The sequence below is a fragment of the Elaeis guineensis genome, chromosome 7, assembly GCF_000442705.2.
Source record: "Elaeis guineensis isolate ETL-2024a chromosome 7, EG11, whole genome shotgun sequence".
NCBI classification, from domain to species: Eukaryota; Viridiplantae; Streptophyta; class Magnoliopsida; order Arecales; family Arecaceae; genus Elaeis; species Elaeis guineensis.
In genome coordinates, this window is record NC_025999.2 from 91,929,085 (window position 1) to 91,948,550 (window position 19,466).

Sequence of the window (19,466 nt, forward strand, 5' to 3'; positions counted from 1 at the left end):
TACTACCATTTTGATACTGTCGCTTCGTCCTTTGAGATCTTCGATCTCTAAAGCTCCCTAGCTGCCCCGACAGCGACCCATAGGATTCTATCCATTTCATGAGAGCCCCCACCCTCGGAGTTTGTCAAGGTGAACTTCGATGGCGGTGTCAGGGATGATCGGAGTGGAGCTAGTTTTGTCATCCGCGATCCGAATGGGAGATTTGGCGGCTGGTGGTTCCCACCTCTTTGAGCTTTCAGTCCCGACTGCAGAGCTTTATGCCGCTTGGGCAGATGTCATCTTTGCCAGGCAGCAGCTTCACGTGGAGAGGATTTTTCAGGTAGGTGACTCTATTACTGTCATTTCATGGTCATCCACTTATCCGAGATGTCAGAGCCTTTCTTCATCAAGCTGTTGCAGTGAGAGTCCGGCATGTCTATAGAAAGGCGAACACTGCAACTGATTGGATGGCGACTTTTGTTGCTGAGCACTCCGGCGACTGGCTGTGGAGACAAGGAGAGGTCTGCCCGCATGCTCTGCGGGATTGTGTATCTTGACCTATTAGGTTGCTCTCGCACAAGACTAGTGTGACCGTCCGTTTGTCCCAAAAAAAAAAGAAGAAAAACTAGATTATAGACAATATGATATAATAGAACTTATTTTGACAACCATTAAGAGACTACATGGTCTAAAAAACTTAAATGATAACTCCATAGGACTAAAATACTTGTACAAGCGAGATTCGCAATATAGGTATTGGGTGTTGTATTGGTGCATTTCCAGTTTGATGTGGTACAGGTTAGTATTGGTATGGTATGCACTTATACTGAAGTAGTTCTCAAACAAATTTTCTCATTTTTTATCTCAGGATACCTTGGTACGTGTCAATATATCTCGTACAGGGATGTATGGGGCCTATACCAATCCGACTATGAGTTTTGTATCAGTTCCGACCTAGTATGGTATAGTACATCCCGAATCGGGCGGTGCGGGATGGTAGGGCACTTGATACTTACAAGATTAATGAACTGTAGTTATACAAGAAAATTCCTTTACTTGGAATTCATGGACTTGTAATTTAGCATTATTAAGCAGTATATATAAATAAAATATAATATAAAAATGGGGATGCATTGCTTTGGTGGAATGTTATGTCTGTTAAAAATTAAGAAATTTTATTGATATATATATATATATGATTTACGATAATTGTAAGGTCTGGCTTGTTAGCAAGTTAATGCTAAAATGTTACTGTTGACAACTTCTTGAGCCACTTAAAAAACTTTAGCACATATCAAATAGGATGACTAGGGCACTTCAGTCAATGCCTTTGTCATATGTTTTGCAAAACACACCACTAAGTTAATAAAACATTAGCAAGAAGCCAAAAGATAATTTTGGAGTCCAAAATAGGTCATGCCGGGGGCATAGTAGCTGTGCCAAAGCATAATGATCTGTATCTTTTATCAATACAGGGTGTAATGTGGTATGTAAGTTGTCATACCCTTCCTTGGTTGATGCAGATTCAGTACTCAATGTTTCGAACCTTGCTATCCTTTTTCACTTCCACCTATAAAGTTGGAGGCAGAGATGGGGCTAAGAGTCAGGAAAGCAGTCCATCTTATGGGCGAGGGTGGCTCCTTCCATTTTCCCCTTTCATTTGCAGTGGTCCCCCTTGGGGTGGCATGTGGGAGGGGGTGAGGACTTTTTTTTTTTCTAATAGAGTGGTCCTCACTTTCTTCTTTAAACTTCCATCTATAAAGGATGGAACCAAGAGGGGGAATGAGGCTTGTCATGGTGGGTAGCCTGTACTTAGAATCAAAAGTAAGAGCTTGATATGAGCTTCGACCCTCGCTTGAGCTCAGCATGCAGCTGTTACAAGCACAACTTGGACCTAGACAAAAATGGATCCATTCCAAATCTGGCCATTTATAGCTTTATTCAACATTTGATCTGTTGAAAATATATCATCGTCTCTGAAACTGTAAGCTGCTTATTCTCTTGAGTATTGTGGGCCATAATAAAATATCACTTTTCCAAACTAAATGCAAGCAACTACTTTTCTCTTTTGCACTTCTAGCACCATATTTGAGACCATACTTGTAGCTATTAGCTAAACTTATCAACACTAGAATATTCCTCAAATTTCAAATGACATTTGTTTATATAAGATTTTTCTTTTGACAATTCGTGGAAGTTATCACAGAGTAAAGATGATAACTTGCTTTATATAAGAATTTCTACTAACAGTACGATGAACCTGACATAAAATACAAATATTATGATCATGGTGAGGGGCAATGGGTTCATGTGTCAACTAACAAAATTGACTGTAAGTAATATCCTTCCACATAATAGTCTACATAGAATTAGCTTACTAGTCCTGCTTTATCTTATTGAAATCTACTGGCAGTTTTCTTGACTGCATATGCATTGGTATTCACTTTTGTTTTGTTTAATCTTCTAGAAGGAAGGGACTTTTGCGTTTCTAGTTTGTTCTTTTTAATTTGTTCTTTTGTAATAGCACTTAATAATACCTTAGTTCATGGGAAACTATCCAGGTAACATTGTAGATTGCTGTTGTCGGTAAGATGCATCAAACTTAAAGCACCAATTTTATTGAAGGCAGATCAACAATTTAACATATTTTTGCTCATGTTGATATATCAAGATATGGATGGACGTCTCAAACTAAGGTTGGGTTGACTATTTGGGCCCGTAAACTGAGTTCATACAAATCTATGGAGAAGGAAATAAAAGTTCAGTCATGTAGTCCATCAACTTTGGTGAGTGCCATCAGTTAAGGTAGCCGATAGCTTAAAAGCAAATTGATTGTTGATACCAAGACTCAAAAAATGTTATTTTGGTTTTCAGCTCTTTTGGCTTGAATTTTTTTAAGTTCTAATTGAAAAATTAAACCAGAAAAGATTTTATGAAAAAATCATGAATAATAATTAAAAATAAATTGAGTATAGATATCATTAAAGACTAGTTGTATTATGTATTTTGCAACTATTAGAAGTCATAAAAAATGAAAGAAAATCTGAAAAATTCAATGGAGTCTAGAAAAAAAGTTACAAGTTAGACAAACATATTATGCCATCATTCTAAAATTACTTTTATGGGTGAGAATAATGTTCGTGAAATACATTTGTCCATATTAAAATGACAGGCTCTCATTTTCAAAATAAAATCTATCTAATTTATGAATTTCTATAATTTTGTTATTCTCATTAAATGTAAGTAAGGTCTACAAGGTTTGGCATTGTTTACACAAATTTGAATCTTGAAAATTGCAAGAGGTTTAAAAAAGGTTTACTGTTCTAAATTTGGTAACAGCAAGTAAATTGAGTTACATTATCATTTATCCTTTTTTCTTGCTCACTAGATATATTGAAATGACAATCAGTGATTTTCTTTTTCCTTTTTTTTGGGGGGTAGATAATCTTTGACAATATTCTCAATCGTAAGATACCTTGGCCCCGAGTACCTGAAGAGATGAGTTTCGAAGCCCAAGATATAATTGACAAGTAAGAAATGTCTCTTATGATTTTGGGATGCAGTTGCTGTTGTTTATTCTTCATACATCCTTTTTTTCCTCCAAACTACAACTTTGTTTTAACTTGTGATCGAACTTCTTCATCTTTGGAGATTGATGGAGACCTTTAAAGTTGTTAACAAATTCTGAATGAGGTTACAATTTTTTTTAGCCTTGTTTTGGTAAGCTGACACATACTTGCTGTATAGGCCTATCACTCTTCTTGCTGAAAGTTTCTCTATGCATGTCTATGATATGCTGTTATGATATTTGTGTTCCATCTGTGCTTTAGGGAAAGTTTATTTTTGTGATCATTGCACAATATTTGTTTTAATGTATGTGGATGATTCCATCATATAGCTGGAAAGAACCTGAAGTTTAGTACTTCAACATCTTGGGGTTCAATCTCCCATAAACATTGTGAAACTATTATTCTCATTACTGTTTACTCAATGAATTTAGTGGGACTAAATTCAGAGTAGTTTGGAAAATTATTTATAAGTCACTTCCCCTTGGCAGTATGGTAGGGCATCTGAAAGAAATAAGTGGTATGTCTGAAACTTTGGACAGAATCATTAAGAAATTTGAATGAAATCTTGTGGCAATCTTGTCAAAAACACACATAGGCGCATGATGCAGGCAAAGCCCAGCCCAAGCATGTCCCCATGCCTCAAGTGAAGTCTATTTGCTCAGGTGCTAAAATTGCATGCCATTTTTTTGCCTTGAGAAAAGCCCAGGAATTGAGGAAAGTGTGCCTAATCATTTTTTTTTGATCTAACCCAGATTCATGCTCTTTTTTTTGACATTCAAGGTTGAAATCTAACCCAGATTCAGATCTGTTAATTTACAACAAAACCTGGGACTTGGTTTGCTTTTCATCACTTTTCCTAGAGGGCCCTATCAAACTCCATTTCTGTTCTCCACCTTATTTCTAAATATCCAAAAGTTTTTCTTTACCCAAAATACATCTTCCTTGTTTAAGTAAATTAAAATTTCAGCTGATAATCTTTGTTTTCAGTTTTATTTATCCTAAAACACCATTGAGTCCCCAAAGTCTTTTTCACTCGTCTTTCATCAACTCGTTAAGTTGGCAAAAATCCATAAGTTGTGTCAATTTGTATCATACTAGATTGAATTCTCCACAGCCATGTGAAGCAGTGGTTACTTTATGGAATTCTTACTGATATACAGTGGATAAACTTTTCCTTCTAAATTATAGAAGGGCTGATTAAATTGAATGAGGACAAGAAAAAAGTAGAGCCAATAGGGGATAAAAACTGACCAAAATCTATGGTTTAAGCTAGGGTTGTACATTTGATGTTTTTGAGTCTTCATATCGTTCTTACTCAAGTTTGAAGTAGGCAGGTATATAATTTGATTGCCTGCAGTAGCAATGATTGTGTCTCAAGAGTTATGAAGCGTGTAGATGAATATGATATATGAATACAACAAAATATAGATTGTTGATAGGACAAATATATAGAAATAGGACACAATACAGTTGGGCTATAGGAATAAACAAATGAAATTCTAGATTACTGGGTTATCAAAATAGATTAATGATGGGTTACACAATAAAATGATCCGTACTCCATACAATAGAATCAGCATTACAGCTCTAAAATTAACTGTTGATAATGCCCATCACTAAAGGGTGATCATTTATCATTAAAAGAAGAAGAAGAAGAAGAGAGAGAGAGACGAAGAAAGTTTCCTTCTCATCTTTAGAGGTATTCTGGAAGCATATTGGACATATCTGAGAAGTATCCAGAGCGTTTCTTTTTTTACTATTGAAAAATATGATAAAATCCAATATGTGTCAGATACAAGCACGGCATGGAATTTGGAAGGATATAGGGTTCCTAGTTTCTTATGAACTTTGAGGACACTAATCTTTACTCCAATTCATACTTGTGACAGCATGTTTGACAAAAAGAACCTTCTCGGGCAGTTCGTACCTCTATCTTGAGGTGACCAATAGATGGATTATCTCTCCCATGGGGAAAATGTGGGATGGCCTTCTGCATGTCAGTGTGCTGTCTGTGAAATTTCTCTTTATCTCTATTGCTTATGTAATTATCATGACTATAACAATAACCATCAAGCTTTGCCCCTGACTCTTCAAGTTCTTCATCACAAGTTTCATTAATTTTATCCTTTGTCTTCCCTCATATTTGCTGTTTTAATATTTGACAATTTGTTATGCTTTTCGGTATTATTATTCCTTTCATGCATTTTTTTTGTAAATCTACACTATTTAAGATATTGAAAGAGGGAAAAAATCTTAATTTGAGTTCAGAACATATTTGGCCAAGTTGTTCCATCAATGATGAAACAATTGATTCCGAGAGTATGGTATCCATTTTTAAGTTGTTCCACCAATAATGAAACAATTGATTCTGAGAGTATGGTATCCATATTTCTAAATGAAGGTGGATAAGATTCGCAGCCATTAGTTTAACAGGCATACTGATTTTCATATTATCACTAACAACTTGTTATCTGGAACGTTGCATGCCTCCCTGCAAAAAGTCTGTCATATTCAGCCTGTCCATTTCTGATCTTACAGAAGTATATGTTTTACCAAAAGATTTACATTGTGTTAATTTTGAAGTACTGCCAACTTCCAGATTGTTGACTGAAGATCCTCATGAAAGGTTTGGACACAAAGGAGCATCAGAGGTGAGTTTCTTTAATGAAACTAGTATTGATTGAAACAACACTTTTTTCTCCTACAGTGTTTTAAAATTTTGTGAGTCACATATTTAATTTTCCCAAAAAAAAAAAAACCTTTCAGGTGAAGCAACACATATTTTTTAAAAATATTAACTGGGACACGCTTGCGAGGCAGAAGGTGATTCTGTTAATCATGACTTGTTACCTCATAAATAATCCTGTTTCCTTTACGTCTGGTTGAATAAGTTCGCCAATGCTCCCCCTTCTGCAGGCTGCCTTTGTTCCCTCATCAGATAATGCACTTGATACTAGCTATTTCAGCAGCCGTTACTCTTGGAATCCATCAGATGAAAACATATATGAAGCCAGTGAGTTTGAGGATTCCAGTGACAACAGAAGCTTAGATGGAAGCAGTAGTTGTGTAAGCAATCATCATGATGAACAGGTATGAACTGCGAACTGATCGTGCTTACAGTTCTACTTTTTTCTTCCTGTGATTGATAAGTTTATTCAGGCATGCCTAGAGGGTTTCAAATGTGAACTTGTATACAATTGATGTGATGGTTATATTAACTTAAAAATCAATTTTCTCACAATGCATATAAATATGCATCTTCAAGCTCAATATTCTTTTGGTACATAATTTTGTTGAAAAGAATGTTAAATTTATTTCATGGCAACCATGACAAACAGGGGGGTGACTGTGGAGGTCTTGCTGAGTTCGAATCTGGTTCATCCATCTATTTATTCAGTAACTTCTCTTTCAAGGTAAGAGAACAACTAAACTACATTAATCCCTGTTTCTTTTAGAAATCTTTTTTGGTTGATTTTCTGAAATTCTAGCACCAATACTAATGTCAACCAGCGGGCATGACTGGTTGACTCCTAGGATTTCGACATAAAGAAAAGAAACCAGGAGAGACATCCTCTCTGGAAAGTGGAAATAAAGTCCAACATTGAACAATTTTTTAGATGACCTGCTGATACATTTTTTTGATAATCCTCTCTGCCTTTCATGCCCATTGTATTAAGTAGGTCAAAATGATGTCTTTCCATTGTCATAGCCCATTAAAAACGGCAAAATCTTCAGTATTTAGGCTGGTTCCGGATTATGCGCTATATGTGTGGCATTAAGATCTTTTGCCTTGGGTCCCTGCAATGGATACTTGAATATTTGGTGCTGGAGCTATCTCACTACAATCCTAAACAATTATTACTTCTGTGCAAGTAGAATAGATGGAACTGCTTGCTGTTGAAGCTATTACTGAACCACATGTTCTGATTACAAAATTTTAAAAAAGGACCAATTAATGCAGATGGTTGGTTGAATAGAACCCAGGTTCTTCAAAAACAAGCAACTGACCAATAATTTGATGGGCGAATTGAGTGACCTGCTGCAATGGATCTTTTTCTTTCTTATTAACTTGAATGCTGTGGTGTTAGAAAGGCCGACACCAGCAAATCTAGTGTTTCATTTGTTGATTTGGACTTCCAAAAGTCTGTGACTTATACAACATGATGGAATAAGGGTATCTGTTTGCTGCCTTAAAATTGAGCATTTAATTTAGTGCTTTGGAATTCCTGCTTGCATGCTTAATCTATGTTATCGTTCAGGAAAAAAGCCTGAGTTTGGTGGGATAAAAGAAATCCCGCATAGGACACACAAGTTTCCAAAGCAAAAAAAAAAAAATATTGTTAGGTGCCCTGTGATATACTTCTCATTTATGAATGGCTGGATCCTTTACTCTGTTGCTTAAATTTTCTTGTATATTGTGCCTAGAATCTGTCGCAGCTTGCATCAATTAACCATGATTTGCTCGGCAAGGGTTGGAAGGAAGATCAAGCAATAAAATCTAATTCCTGAGTTCCCTCCTGTTGTGAAGTTTTGGGCCGACGCTCATGGATATTGGTGGTCTCATTGTACAGCGTGTAAATGGAAGCAGTCGCAGCTAACGCCAATTTACTTCCTCCTTTCTCTTTTTTTTTGCTACTTTACTGTGCTAAAGCATGTTGATTCTTGATTTGCCTTTTCAGAGTTGGAAGCTTGTGGCTGGAACTCCAGGGATATGCCTTTTCCCTATAGAGGTTACCGCCCCAGTGTCTGGAGTGCCTACTATTTTAGTAGAGCCAGTTGATTTTCCTTTGTTTCCTATCGTAAATTTATCGTCAGGTGCTTTTGGCCATTGCTCCTTGGCTTTCCGATGGAGCATACATGTTTCCAGGGGATGTGGATAAGATTTCTTTTTATTCATCACTGCCCTTTGAAACTGGTTGATTTTATTTCCCCTTGTGACTCGTTAACTGTTATTTGTTTTGAATGAGAGCGACCCAGCAAAATGGCCAACGAACGCTGACCACTGGTCCTTGGCATTCAAATGAAACGTATATCGTATATTGAACAGCGTCTTCATCGGTTGATTTGTAGCTGCAAATTCAGGACAAGAATTGGTAAGAAGAATCTGGGACTTTCAAACACCGACCTCCTTATGTGTTGGGTATAAGATAACTCCAGTCGAAGTTCGTAAAAAGGTCTTCTTTTCAGAGCTCTTTCGATTTTCGATCATGTGTGGTGTCTTTCTGAACTCTTCCGACCGTTCGAGCTTCCATAATATCATCTGGACTCCTCCAATAATGAACTCCTCTATTCATTTATTGGACTGTTCCAAATGCTTTTTGAACTTCACTATCAGTAATTTTCTACAGTGATCGACTATTTTCCGAATCTCTTTCAGACTTCTTTCGGTCACGAACGACTTTACTTCGAATTTCTTTCGGACTTTATCAATGTCCAAGCTTCTCCAACAGCAGGATTTTTGCAGTAATCAGGTTCCATCCAAGTTTCTACGGTGGTCGATCGTCTTTCGGATTTCATCCGAGCTAATTTCACTCGAACTCCTATAAGAGTCGGATTTCAGTCGAATTTTTACGGTGGATGGATTTCAGATGAATTTTTACAACGGACGGGCTCCATCGATTGGATCTCTATTTTGGACTTCTATCGCAAGCGGACTTCATTCGAGCTTCTACAAAAATCAGATTTCGTCCGAACTTTTACAGTAGATGGATCACAGATGAACTTTTACGACGGATAGGCTCCACTAGATTTCTACTCCGAACTTCTTCTGGACTTCGTCAATGATCGAGCTTCTCCAGCAGCGGGACTTTTACAATAAGAAGTCTCCATTCGAGCTTCCACGATAATTGATCTTCGATCGAGCTTCTACAATAAGCAACCTCCTTTCGGACTCCTATGAGAGTTGGACTCCGTCCGAACTTCTACAGCAGAACCGTATCTCGTACTCCTCCAACGTTTGACCTTCCACAGTGTCCTCAAGACTTCTCCAGCGATCGAACCTCCACAACGCCATCCAAACTCCACTGTCGGTCGATCTTCTATCGGATTCCTCATGAAATCGGACTTCTCCAACAGAAAGTCCTCGTTCGAGCTTCTACAGCAAATGACTTCCGTCTGTAGCATCAGCGCCTAAGGCATCCGACAACAGTGGACTCGTCAGCAACTTCGGAAACATCCGAGCCTCTTAGATTGCAGGGACAGAGAGCCATTCCGCTCCATCAGACGTCCCAGTCGAGCTTCAGTCGTCAGGCCCGAACTCTCTGGCAAGTCACGACAATGGTCACTACCCCACTCCACTTTCTGTAACAGATTTCACGTAGCCCCACCACTCTCTGACAAGTCGCGACAACGGACACCACTCCACTCTCCATAACAAACTCCACGTGGCTCTGAACAGCCAACTGACGTCACTACTCTCTGTAACAAACTCCGCGTGACCACGAACGGCCCACTATCAGGCGGTTACAGACATCGCTGTCAATCAGTTACGCTCTCCGTCTATAAAAAGGAATCTCCAGATACGTTCTTTTCTAAGCTCTAAACTTTATTTTGAAACTTTGCTAAAATTTCATTTGAGTGTTCTATTTCTGTTGAGGCAGAGTACTGACTTGAGCATCGGAGGATTTTACCGGAGCACCCCCAACTCCGGTTTAGACTTCTCTTGTAGGTCCCGGTGGCGGACGCGATCCCCTCGACTCCAGCTTCTTCGACGTCGGTGGAATTCTGCACCAACAGAATTGGCGCTAGAGGAAGGATCTGTGTCTTCGCAGTACCCTTGTTCTTAAAGGAGTACTCAACGGGATTGTCTTCGGTCATCTTCTTTGACATTTTCTCCTTCTTCTCCTGCCAGATCTCCACCTGATGCCTCCCCAAAAGGCATCCATCAGGTGTTCCACGGCCTTCGCGGTCAGATCTCAGCGAGACCCGCAAGCTCCGGCTTCGTCTTCAGTTTTTCAGGCTCCTCCTCCGGCAACGGCAATCGGTATGGAGCAGTTCGACTTGCTGGTTCAGCAGGTCAGAGGCCTCACCGAAGCAGTGTAGGCCATGTAGCAGTAGCCGCAATAGCCGTAGGCATCAGCGCTGTTGGAAAGAGCATCGTTGGAGTTCCAGAATCCGACGATCGAGCGGGCCACTTGGACCAGTCGCCCTATCTTTCTCGGAAAGGAGAAACAGAAGGCGGAGAGCCCTCCGTCCGATCACGATTCTACCCCCGAAGGGTCCCTACCTCCGTTCCACCAGAAGACCCTCGAGACTCGCAGTCGAGAGGATCTCCTGGATCAAAGATTCCAGAAGGTGAACCGACGGATCGAAGAGCTCTGTCATGCTTCCACTGCTTACGGTGAGGACATCTGTACTGACCCTCCTTTCTCTCAAATGATTATGCAGGAATCAATCCCGCCAAACTTCAAGCTCCCCCAATTCGAGAGCTACGACAGGACCTCGGATCCGGTTGACCATCTGGAGGCCTTCCGGACAATGATGCTGCTCCATGGCACGTCAGACGCCATCCTGTACCGAGTTTTTCCATCCACTTTGAAGGGAGCTGCAAGAAATTGATACTCGATACTGAAGTCGGGTACTATCTTCTCTTTTGATCAGATGAGCCATCAGTTTGTTGCTCATTTCGTCAGCAGCCGATGTTCCCAGAGAGATTCGGAGTCCCTCGTTAACATCAAGCAAAAAGAGGGAGAATCCATCCAAACTTACGTTAACCGTTTTAATACCACCGCATTGGAGGTCCGAAACTTGGACTAGGCAGATGCAATGGCCGTCCTGAAGAGCGGTCTTCAAAAGAACGATCTTCTGTTCTCCTTGGAAAAGAAATATCCCAGGGACTTCGCTGATCTACTGGCTCAAACCGAAGGATATGCCCGAGTAAAGGAAGCCTTCAAGCTGAAGGACGAGGAAACCACGAAGAAGCGGCAGGCGGGTGACTCCAGCAAGCTCGTAGTTGAAAAAGGGTCGAGTGAAGCTCGGTCACGTTCTCGAACTCTCCCCGGACACAAGCGTGTCCGAACTCCCCCCTGAGCTCGTAGGCAGAGGAGCCCGGATCGCAGGGCTCGGCGGAGCTCTCCCCCAGGAAGATTCCACAGCTATGCCCCCCTCAATGTTCTAAAAGCTCAAGTACTGATGGAGGTCAGGGAGCAGCTGCCAAGGCCGGAAAGGATACGCACACATCCCGGGAAGCGCAACCCTAACAAATTCTGCCTCTATCATCATGATCACGACCACGACACGGAGGAGTGTATTCAGCTCTGAGACGAGATCGAGGAGCTCATCAGACGAGGTCGGCTCGATAGATTCATTCGACGTCCGTCTGAAGGTAGGGAAGATCGATCGATGGTCCTGCCACAATCAGAGCCGCCAAGGAGAGAGGAACAACCTGAAGATCGGCCTCCAATTGAGATCATCAACACCATCTCTGGAGGACCCCGACGGGGAGCAGACCTTCCGCGACTATGGGATTCAAAAAATCTACGAATGGAGTAGCTCCTTCAGACAATCGAAACTAAGCGTGTCAGGAACAAGAGGAGGATCTCGTCCCGATACAAACGAAGGCCCGATTATTTAGAGACCGGATGGGAGGAGGGGTCCTTGCAACGGTCCTTATACGCCCCCACAGCCATGTTAGGAACAGGAGGAGAACCTCGTCCTAACATAAGCAAAGTCGAAGGTCCGATTATTTAGAGACCGGATGGGGGAAGAGGCCCTTGCAATGGTCCTTACGTGCCCCCACAGTCATGTTAAAAACAGGAGGAGAACCTCGTCCTAACATGAACAAAGTCGAAGGTTCGATTATTTAGAGATCAGATGGGGGGAGAGGCCCTTGCAATGGCCCTTATGCGCCCCCACAGCCATGTTAGGAACAGGAGGAGAATCTCGTCCTAACATGAGCAAAGTCGAAGGTCCGATTATTTAGAGACCAGATGGGGGGAGAGGCCCTTGCAACAGTCCTTATGCGCCCCACAGTCATGTTAGGAATATGAGGAGAATCTCGTCCTAACATGAGCAAAGTCGAAGGTCCGATTATTTTTAGACCGGATGGAGGGAGAGGCTCTTGCAACGGCCCTTATGCGCCTCCACAGCCATGTTAGGAATAGGAGGAGAACCTCGTCCTAACATGAATAAAGTCGAAGGTCCGGTTATTTAGAGATCGGATGGAGGGAGAGGCCCTTGCAACGGTCCTTATGCACCCCCACAGTCATATTAGGAACAGGAGGAGAACCTCGTCCTAACATGAGCAAGGTCGAAGGTCCGATTATTTAGAGATCGGATGGGGGGAGAGGCGGCCCTTACGTGCCTCCACAGTCCTGTTAGGAACAAGAGAAAAACCTCGTCCTAACATGAGCTGAAATTGACTGTGTCAGGAACAGGAGGAGAATCTTGTCCTGACATAAACGAAGATCTGATCGTTCAAGATCGGATGAGGGAGAAAGCCTCCTCAACGGCTCCTCTACACCTCTACAACCCTGTTAAAAGCAGAGGAAAAACCTCACTCGAACACAAAAAAAGGGAGAAGAGAAAAAGGGGAAGCGAAGAGCTACGCCAGTGATAAAGGAAAAACAAACTACGTCAAAGATACAAGGAATCTCGTCTCAACGAGGAAGGAGACTCTTGTCAAAAATCCTCAGTCTCTAAAAGGGAACCCAACACTGACAGGAGAAAATAGACTTCCTCAAGGTAACGAGAAGTTCGGGCCCCCAAACTCGAGCATCGGGAGGAAGCGTCAAACTCGAGTGGCTTCGAAAAGATCTTTGGTCATGAATAAAAAGGGTAAATCAACATGACGACGATTAGGAATCTTCAAACGACGTCGACATCGAACAAGACAAAAGACGAAAGAAGCTCGGTAAACAACAACTCAAAGCAAAAATAGACAAGGTAATGAGAAAATTTTTTTTCATTTCATTAGTAAAGTGTGCATTACAAAGCCTTTGAAGGCCAAAAAAGAAAAACGACAAGAAAAGAAAAGAATACATGGAAGAACAAAAGGTAAAAGAAGCTCTAAGGAAGCTTGGCTTCTTCCGACTTCGAGCAATCGGTTCCAGTCACTGTCAGGGATTGCTTTAAGTTTTCGACTTTTTCTTCCAGTTCCTTCTTTCTTAAAAGCATCTCCCGGTACATCTGGTGGAATCGTCGGCTTTCGCCCTCCGACTCTCGACGCCTCTTCCTCAGAACCTCGGACTCCGCCTCGGCATCCCTGACCGTCTGCTGCTCGTAGGCCAGCTGAATCTTCAGCCGTTGCAGTTCAGCCTTCTCCTGCCCAAGGGCCACGGACAGTTCTTCCATGGTCCTCCTCAAGGAGCAGAGCTCGTCGGAGTCTTGTGCAGAGATGGCTTGGACTCTCTCAGACAACTGCCTCTGAAGGCGGGTAACTTCGTCGGTCGCCGTCTTGAGCTTCCTTCGGTAGTTGTCTATTTGTCCGCATCAGCCGACTCGGTAGGCATTGTAGTTCACCTCGATGTCCTGCAGCTGCTTCTGAAGGTCGGAGAATTTCTTCGACCAGTCTCGATCATGGTCGGCCTGAGTTGCGAGCCAGGACGAGCTTCCTTTCAACTGGCCGATCTTCTCCCGTGCAGTCGCCAGCTCGACTTCAAGGGAGCTGATCTTGGAAGCCTGAGTCCAAGATCGATCGCTGGCATGTTTTCGGAGTTCTTCAAGCTCCATCACGAAGTCAGCCTTCCTCCGGGTGTAGTCCATGAAATCCTTTTTGTGGAGGTCCCGAAGGCGAGGCCTCCGCAGTGACTTCCGAATGGCTCTTCCTCAGCCGGTGAAGTTCGTCATCCAGCTTCTTTGATTTCTTTGTCAAGTGACGAACTTCCCTTCTGAGGTTCCGGATCATCGATTTCAGAGGAATCTCCTGTGGTAGGGGAAGAGCTTGGGCAGGGTACTGTCGTTGGAAGACAAGAGCGCCACAACACAAATTAGTGTCAGAAAATAAAAAAGAAGAAAAAGAAGGCAGAGTAAGATAAAGGAGCTCTCTGTAAAGGAGAATTCGATTTTATTGATTAAATAATTCTTAAGTACAAGAGAATGAGAAAAAATTGCAAAAAAAAAGAAGAAAAGAATACAAAATTAGAGGTTTCGGACCTCTGGGGCAGAAGTGAGGGAGCTCGGTGCCCCCGGAAGGTCGGCCGCGGCAGCCGAGGAAGTCTCGACTGGAGGAAGACCGGCAGCAGCTTCAGAAGGCCCGGCTTCGTCATCGGACGTCTCATCCAGGAAGCCGAGGTCCAGCTCGAAAAACTTCCCGACCACCTTCTCTTGGCAAAGTTCGAAGCCCTTGATGAAGGCGGCCTGGCCGAACTCGACCTTCAGATCCCTCATCTCGGAGGAGGTTTTGAACTCCTCCACTGCTCGGACCATTGCCTCCGAGACCAGGGTCGAGATATATGCCTTCAACTCGGAGACCTCGGCCTCTGCTTTCTTTCTCTCCTCCTCCAAGATGGCCCTCAAGTCTGCCGAGGTCTGCCCCTCCTTCTGCAGCACCTCTTGGAGACTCGCAACTTTGGCAATCTTCTCCTTGAGGCGGGCGACCTCGGTCAGGCGACCTTCCTTCGCCTGGGCGGCCTCCTTCCTAGCATCGTTCATCACCTCGATGTTGGCGATGAGCTGGTGTCCAATCTGCAAGAGCGGCCAGGGAGTCAATATAAAAGTCGAGGAATAAGCAAAGTAAAGAGGCAGAAAGGAGGAGTAAAGTGACCTACCTCGAGAAAGGACCCCAGAGAGTCCCAGACCCACTGCTTAGGATCGGCGTGAACGATCCTGTGGACGACCTCGGGCAGGATGCACCCATCGACCAATCTCTTTATTAGATCCCTATTGTTGAAGGGATTCTCCCCCGGATCTTTTTCGGACCCATCGGCCCCCTCGATGGCAGCCCTGCTGCTGCGGCTCTTGCGGGCCAATGTCTTCTTTCTCCTTCTCCATTCGGCCCCTGGTGCCTCCTCGGACCGGGCCTTTGGAGCGGGAACCTCGGCCGGGGGGCTCTTTGAAGAGGCCCGGGGGACTGCGGGCTCGATATCGGAAGAAGCGTCGACGGCAATGGCCGCCTGGGCAAGCACGATCGGGCTGGTCTCTTCTGCCCTTGCCCTCTTCGCCGCCCCCGAAGATGCTGCGCCTTTTTTTTTTATGGGTTTTGAGACCTTGGGCTAGCATTCGAGCTGCGTCAGCGTCCATATCTGCAGTGAATGAGGATCGACACAGCTTAACAAAAGAACAAGAAGAAAGGAGAAGCCGCGAATGAATATATATATATATATATATATATATATATATATATATATATATATATATAACAATACCAGCAGGGTTGAGAGGGCTTAGGCCGACGTTAAACAAGAGTTGTTCCTTCAGAAGGTTGGAGAGAAGAGGAGCTGGATAAGCCTCGAGTTTATTGGAGGCTTCAAGGTCATCCTGTCCCAGGCTAGAAGCCCGACGGACGGAATCTCTCAGGGAGCCCCAGGGAGGCAACCCCAACTCCAAGGTCAGGCATCGGACGTAGAAGTACATCTCCTTCCAGTTGTGGATAGAAGAGGAGGCACCTTTCAGCAATCCCTTTCTACCGAACTGAGGGGAGAAGTACCACCAGTCTTTTGTCGAGGGATGACGCTTGAAGGTATAAAAATTTTTAAACAAAGAAAAGGTTGGCCGAACTTCAGCTAAACTACAGAGGGAAAGAAATTATATCAGAAATCTAAAGGAGTTCGGCGCTACAGAAACTAAAGAAAGTTTAAGCAGCGAAAAAGAGCAATAACAAAAGGTGGAAGCGGAAGTCGAAGCTCGGTGTGGAAAGTTTCTTGGTATAAACAGAAGCAGCTGGGAGGAGGAGCGTTAGCCCGGTCAGTCGGCCCGGGAAGCTCCAGCTCGTACTTCGAAGGAACTCCATACTGAATCCTAATCAGAGAGAGTTCCTCCAGAGTCAGAGAGCTGGGGATGGTGTTTGGTACAAAGACCGGACGAGGTTCATCTATAGAACTAAGATTTTGGGGGGCTGGAACGGACGGACTCCTAGAACTGCTGGAGGAGGAAGTGTTGGAAGATATTTTGAATCAAGTGAAAACCCTAAAAATCCCGAAAAAATTGAAAAAAATAAGAAACGGGATGCTCGTGGAAAATCGAACAGGCGGAATGTAAAGGAGGAAAAATGGAAGAAAAACAGCAAGAAAAAATATATATATATATAGGGAGGAGTTCTGGAACTAACCTAGGCTAGTCCGAAGGATGCAGAGATGGGGACGACTCGAAGAACGCCTAAGGCCGAGAAGGATGCTGGGGAAGAACGGAACTCTCAGAAAGAAGGAGGGACCGAAGAAACTTCCAGGCAAAGTGAGACCCCTGAAGGAGGGAGGCGGGTTTAAATAAGCGACGAGGTCCGACGCAGTAATGATTGCGAATCTCCTTTGGCGATCTACAACCGTCACGTGTCTCACTCACTATGGCAGGCGGCTGAAAGTGGTTGACAGCTGACAGAACTATTATTGTGCCGTACCTAGAGCAACACTCCAGCAAAAATTTCGAAAAAATCTTTTCGGATTGCCTCGATTTGAAAAGGCTCTAGCACCAATGCGTCAAACGCCAAAATATCTGGAAATAATCGAGTACGAAAATCTAGGAAGACAACTTCGGCTGTGAAAATTTTTCTGTACTTCCTTCATTCGAAACCCAAACTCGAAAGTAGGGGGACTGGTGTTGGATATAAGATAACCCCAGCCGAAGTTCGTAAAAGGCCGATCCTTCCAAGGTTCTTCCGGCTTCCGACCTTGTGTGGCATCTTTCTGAACTCCCCCGATCGTCCGAGCTTCCATAATACCATCCGGACTCCTCCAATAATGAGCTCTTCCATTCATCTACCGGACTGCCCCAAATGCTCTCTGAGCTTCACTATAAGTCGATTTTCTACAGTGATCGACTATTCTCCGAATCTCTTCCAGACTTCTTCCGACTACGAACGATTTTACTCCGAACTTCTTTCGAACTTCGTCAATGTCCGAGCTTCTCCAACAGCAGAACTTCTGCAGTAACCAGACTCCATCCAAGTTTTTACGACAGTCGACCGCCTTCCGAATTTCATCCGAGCTAATTTCATCCGAACTCCTATAAGAATCGGATCTCAGCCGAACTTCTACAGCGGATGGATTTCAGACGAATTTCTACAACGGACGGACTCCACCGGTCGGATCTCTACTCTGGACTTCTATCGCAAGCGGACTTCATCCAAGCTCCTACAAGAATCGGACTCCGTCCGAACTTCTACAGTGGATGGATCACAGACGAATTTCTACGACGGATAGGCTCCACCGGATCTCTACTCCGAACTTCTTTCGGACCTCGTCAATGACCGAGCTTCTCCAGCAGTGGGACTTCTACAATAAAGAAGTCTCCATCCGAGCTTCCACGACAACTGATCTTCGATCGAGCTTCTACAATAAGCGACCTCCTTTCGGACTCCTATGAGAGCTGGACTCTATCCGAACTTCTACAGCAGAACCGTATCTCGGACTCCTCCAACGTTCGACCTTCTACAGTGTCCTCAAGACTCCTCCAGTGATCGAACCTCCACAACGCCATCCAAACTCCACTGTCGGTCGATCCTCTGTCGGATTCCTCATGAAATCGGACTTCTCCAACAGAAAGTCTCCGTCCGAGCTTCGACAGCAGATGACTTCCGCCTGCAGCATCAGCGTCCAAGGCATCCGACAACAGTGGACTCGTCAGCAACCTCGAAAACATCCGAGCCTCTCTTAGATTGCAGAGACAGAGAGCCATTTCACTCCATCAGACGTCCCAGCCGAGCTTCAGCCGTCAGGCCCGAACTCTCTGGCAAGTCACGACAATGGCCACTACCCCACTCCACTTTCTGTAACAGATTCCACGTGGCCCCACCACTCTCTGGCAAGTCGCGACAACGGACACCATTCCACTCTCCATAACAAACTCCACGTGGCTCTGAATGGCCCACTGACGCCACTACTCTCCGTAACAAACTCTGCGTGGCCACGAACGGCCCACTACCAGGCGGTTACAGACATCGCTGTCAATTAGTTACGCTCTCCGTCTATAAAAAGGGATCTCCATATACGTTCTTCTCTAAGCTCTAAACTTTATCTCGAAATTTTGCTAAAATTTCATTTGAGTGTTCCATTTCTGTTGAGGCAGAGTACCGACTTGAGTGTCGGAGGGTCTTGTCGGAGCACCCCCAACTCTAGTTTGGATTTTTCTTGTAGATTTCAGCGGCGGACACGATCCCCTCGACTCCAACTTCTCTGATGTCGGTGGAATTCTGCACCAACATTGTAATATGTATACACAGCCATATGGATTAGCAAATCTCACAATCTGTTACTTTTAATTGATCGAGGATGTGAACGGCTAGGGAGGAATGAATCTATGGTGAAGAATCAAGTTAATAAAAAGGGGAGGGGAGGGGGTGTGGTTGGTGGTGCCTGTCGCTAGATAGTATGAGCATTACCATATGCTATGTTGTGGAGAGATCACTGCAAAGAAAGAATTTTAACCGCAGATCGATGAAGATATGTAAGGTAGGATTTACTGTGGGAGGATGGCATCTTTGGTTTCACATCGGTTGTGAATTAAGAAAAATTTTGATTTATATAGAATTGAATTTTTTTTTAATGAGATATTTTTTTAAGGATAAAATTGTGAGGTCTCGTGTCATGAATTGATCAAAGGGGAGAATACTTCATAGGGGTGAGCATAGAGAATCGATTTATTTCATCCATTTGAGCCACAAGCTCTTATCCGCAATATTGGCATCCATTGTGGGGTACGCTTTCTATTCACACACATAGTCCTTCTTGGTTGGGAGGGGGGTTTTTTCATGCCATGGACCAATCGAAGTGGATGATACCTTAGGCGGACGAGCATAGATAATCGATTAGATAATCGGTTCATCTCATT

At 43.4% G+C, this 19,466-nt stretch overlaps 1 protein-coding gene across 9 annotated transcripts in view; it reads left to right on the plus strand.

Annotated features, from left to right (window-relative positions):
• The window catches only part of LOC105048504 (probable serine/threonine protein kinase IREH1), a 44,660-nt gene that overhangs the window by 20,378 nt on the left and 4,816 nt on the right, over window positions 1-19,466 (plus strand). For 3 of the 9 annotated variants that reach the window (XM_029265563.2, XM_029265562.2, XM_029265561.2), the window contains 5 exons: window positions 3,421-3,509; window positions 6,148-6,199; window positions 6,315-6,371; window positions 6,465-6,638; window positions 6,887-6,961. In XM_029265563.2, coding sequence (XP_029121396.1) covers window positions 3,421-3,509; window positions 6,148-6,199; window positions 6,315-6,371; window positions 6,465-6,638; window positions 6,887-6,961 — 447 coding nt within the window. The other 6 variants (XR_002165129.3, XM_019851871.3, XM_010927820.4 and 3 more) reach the window with 6 other exon arrangements.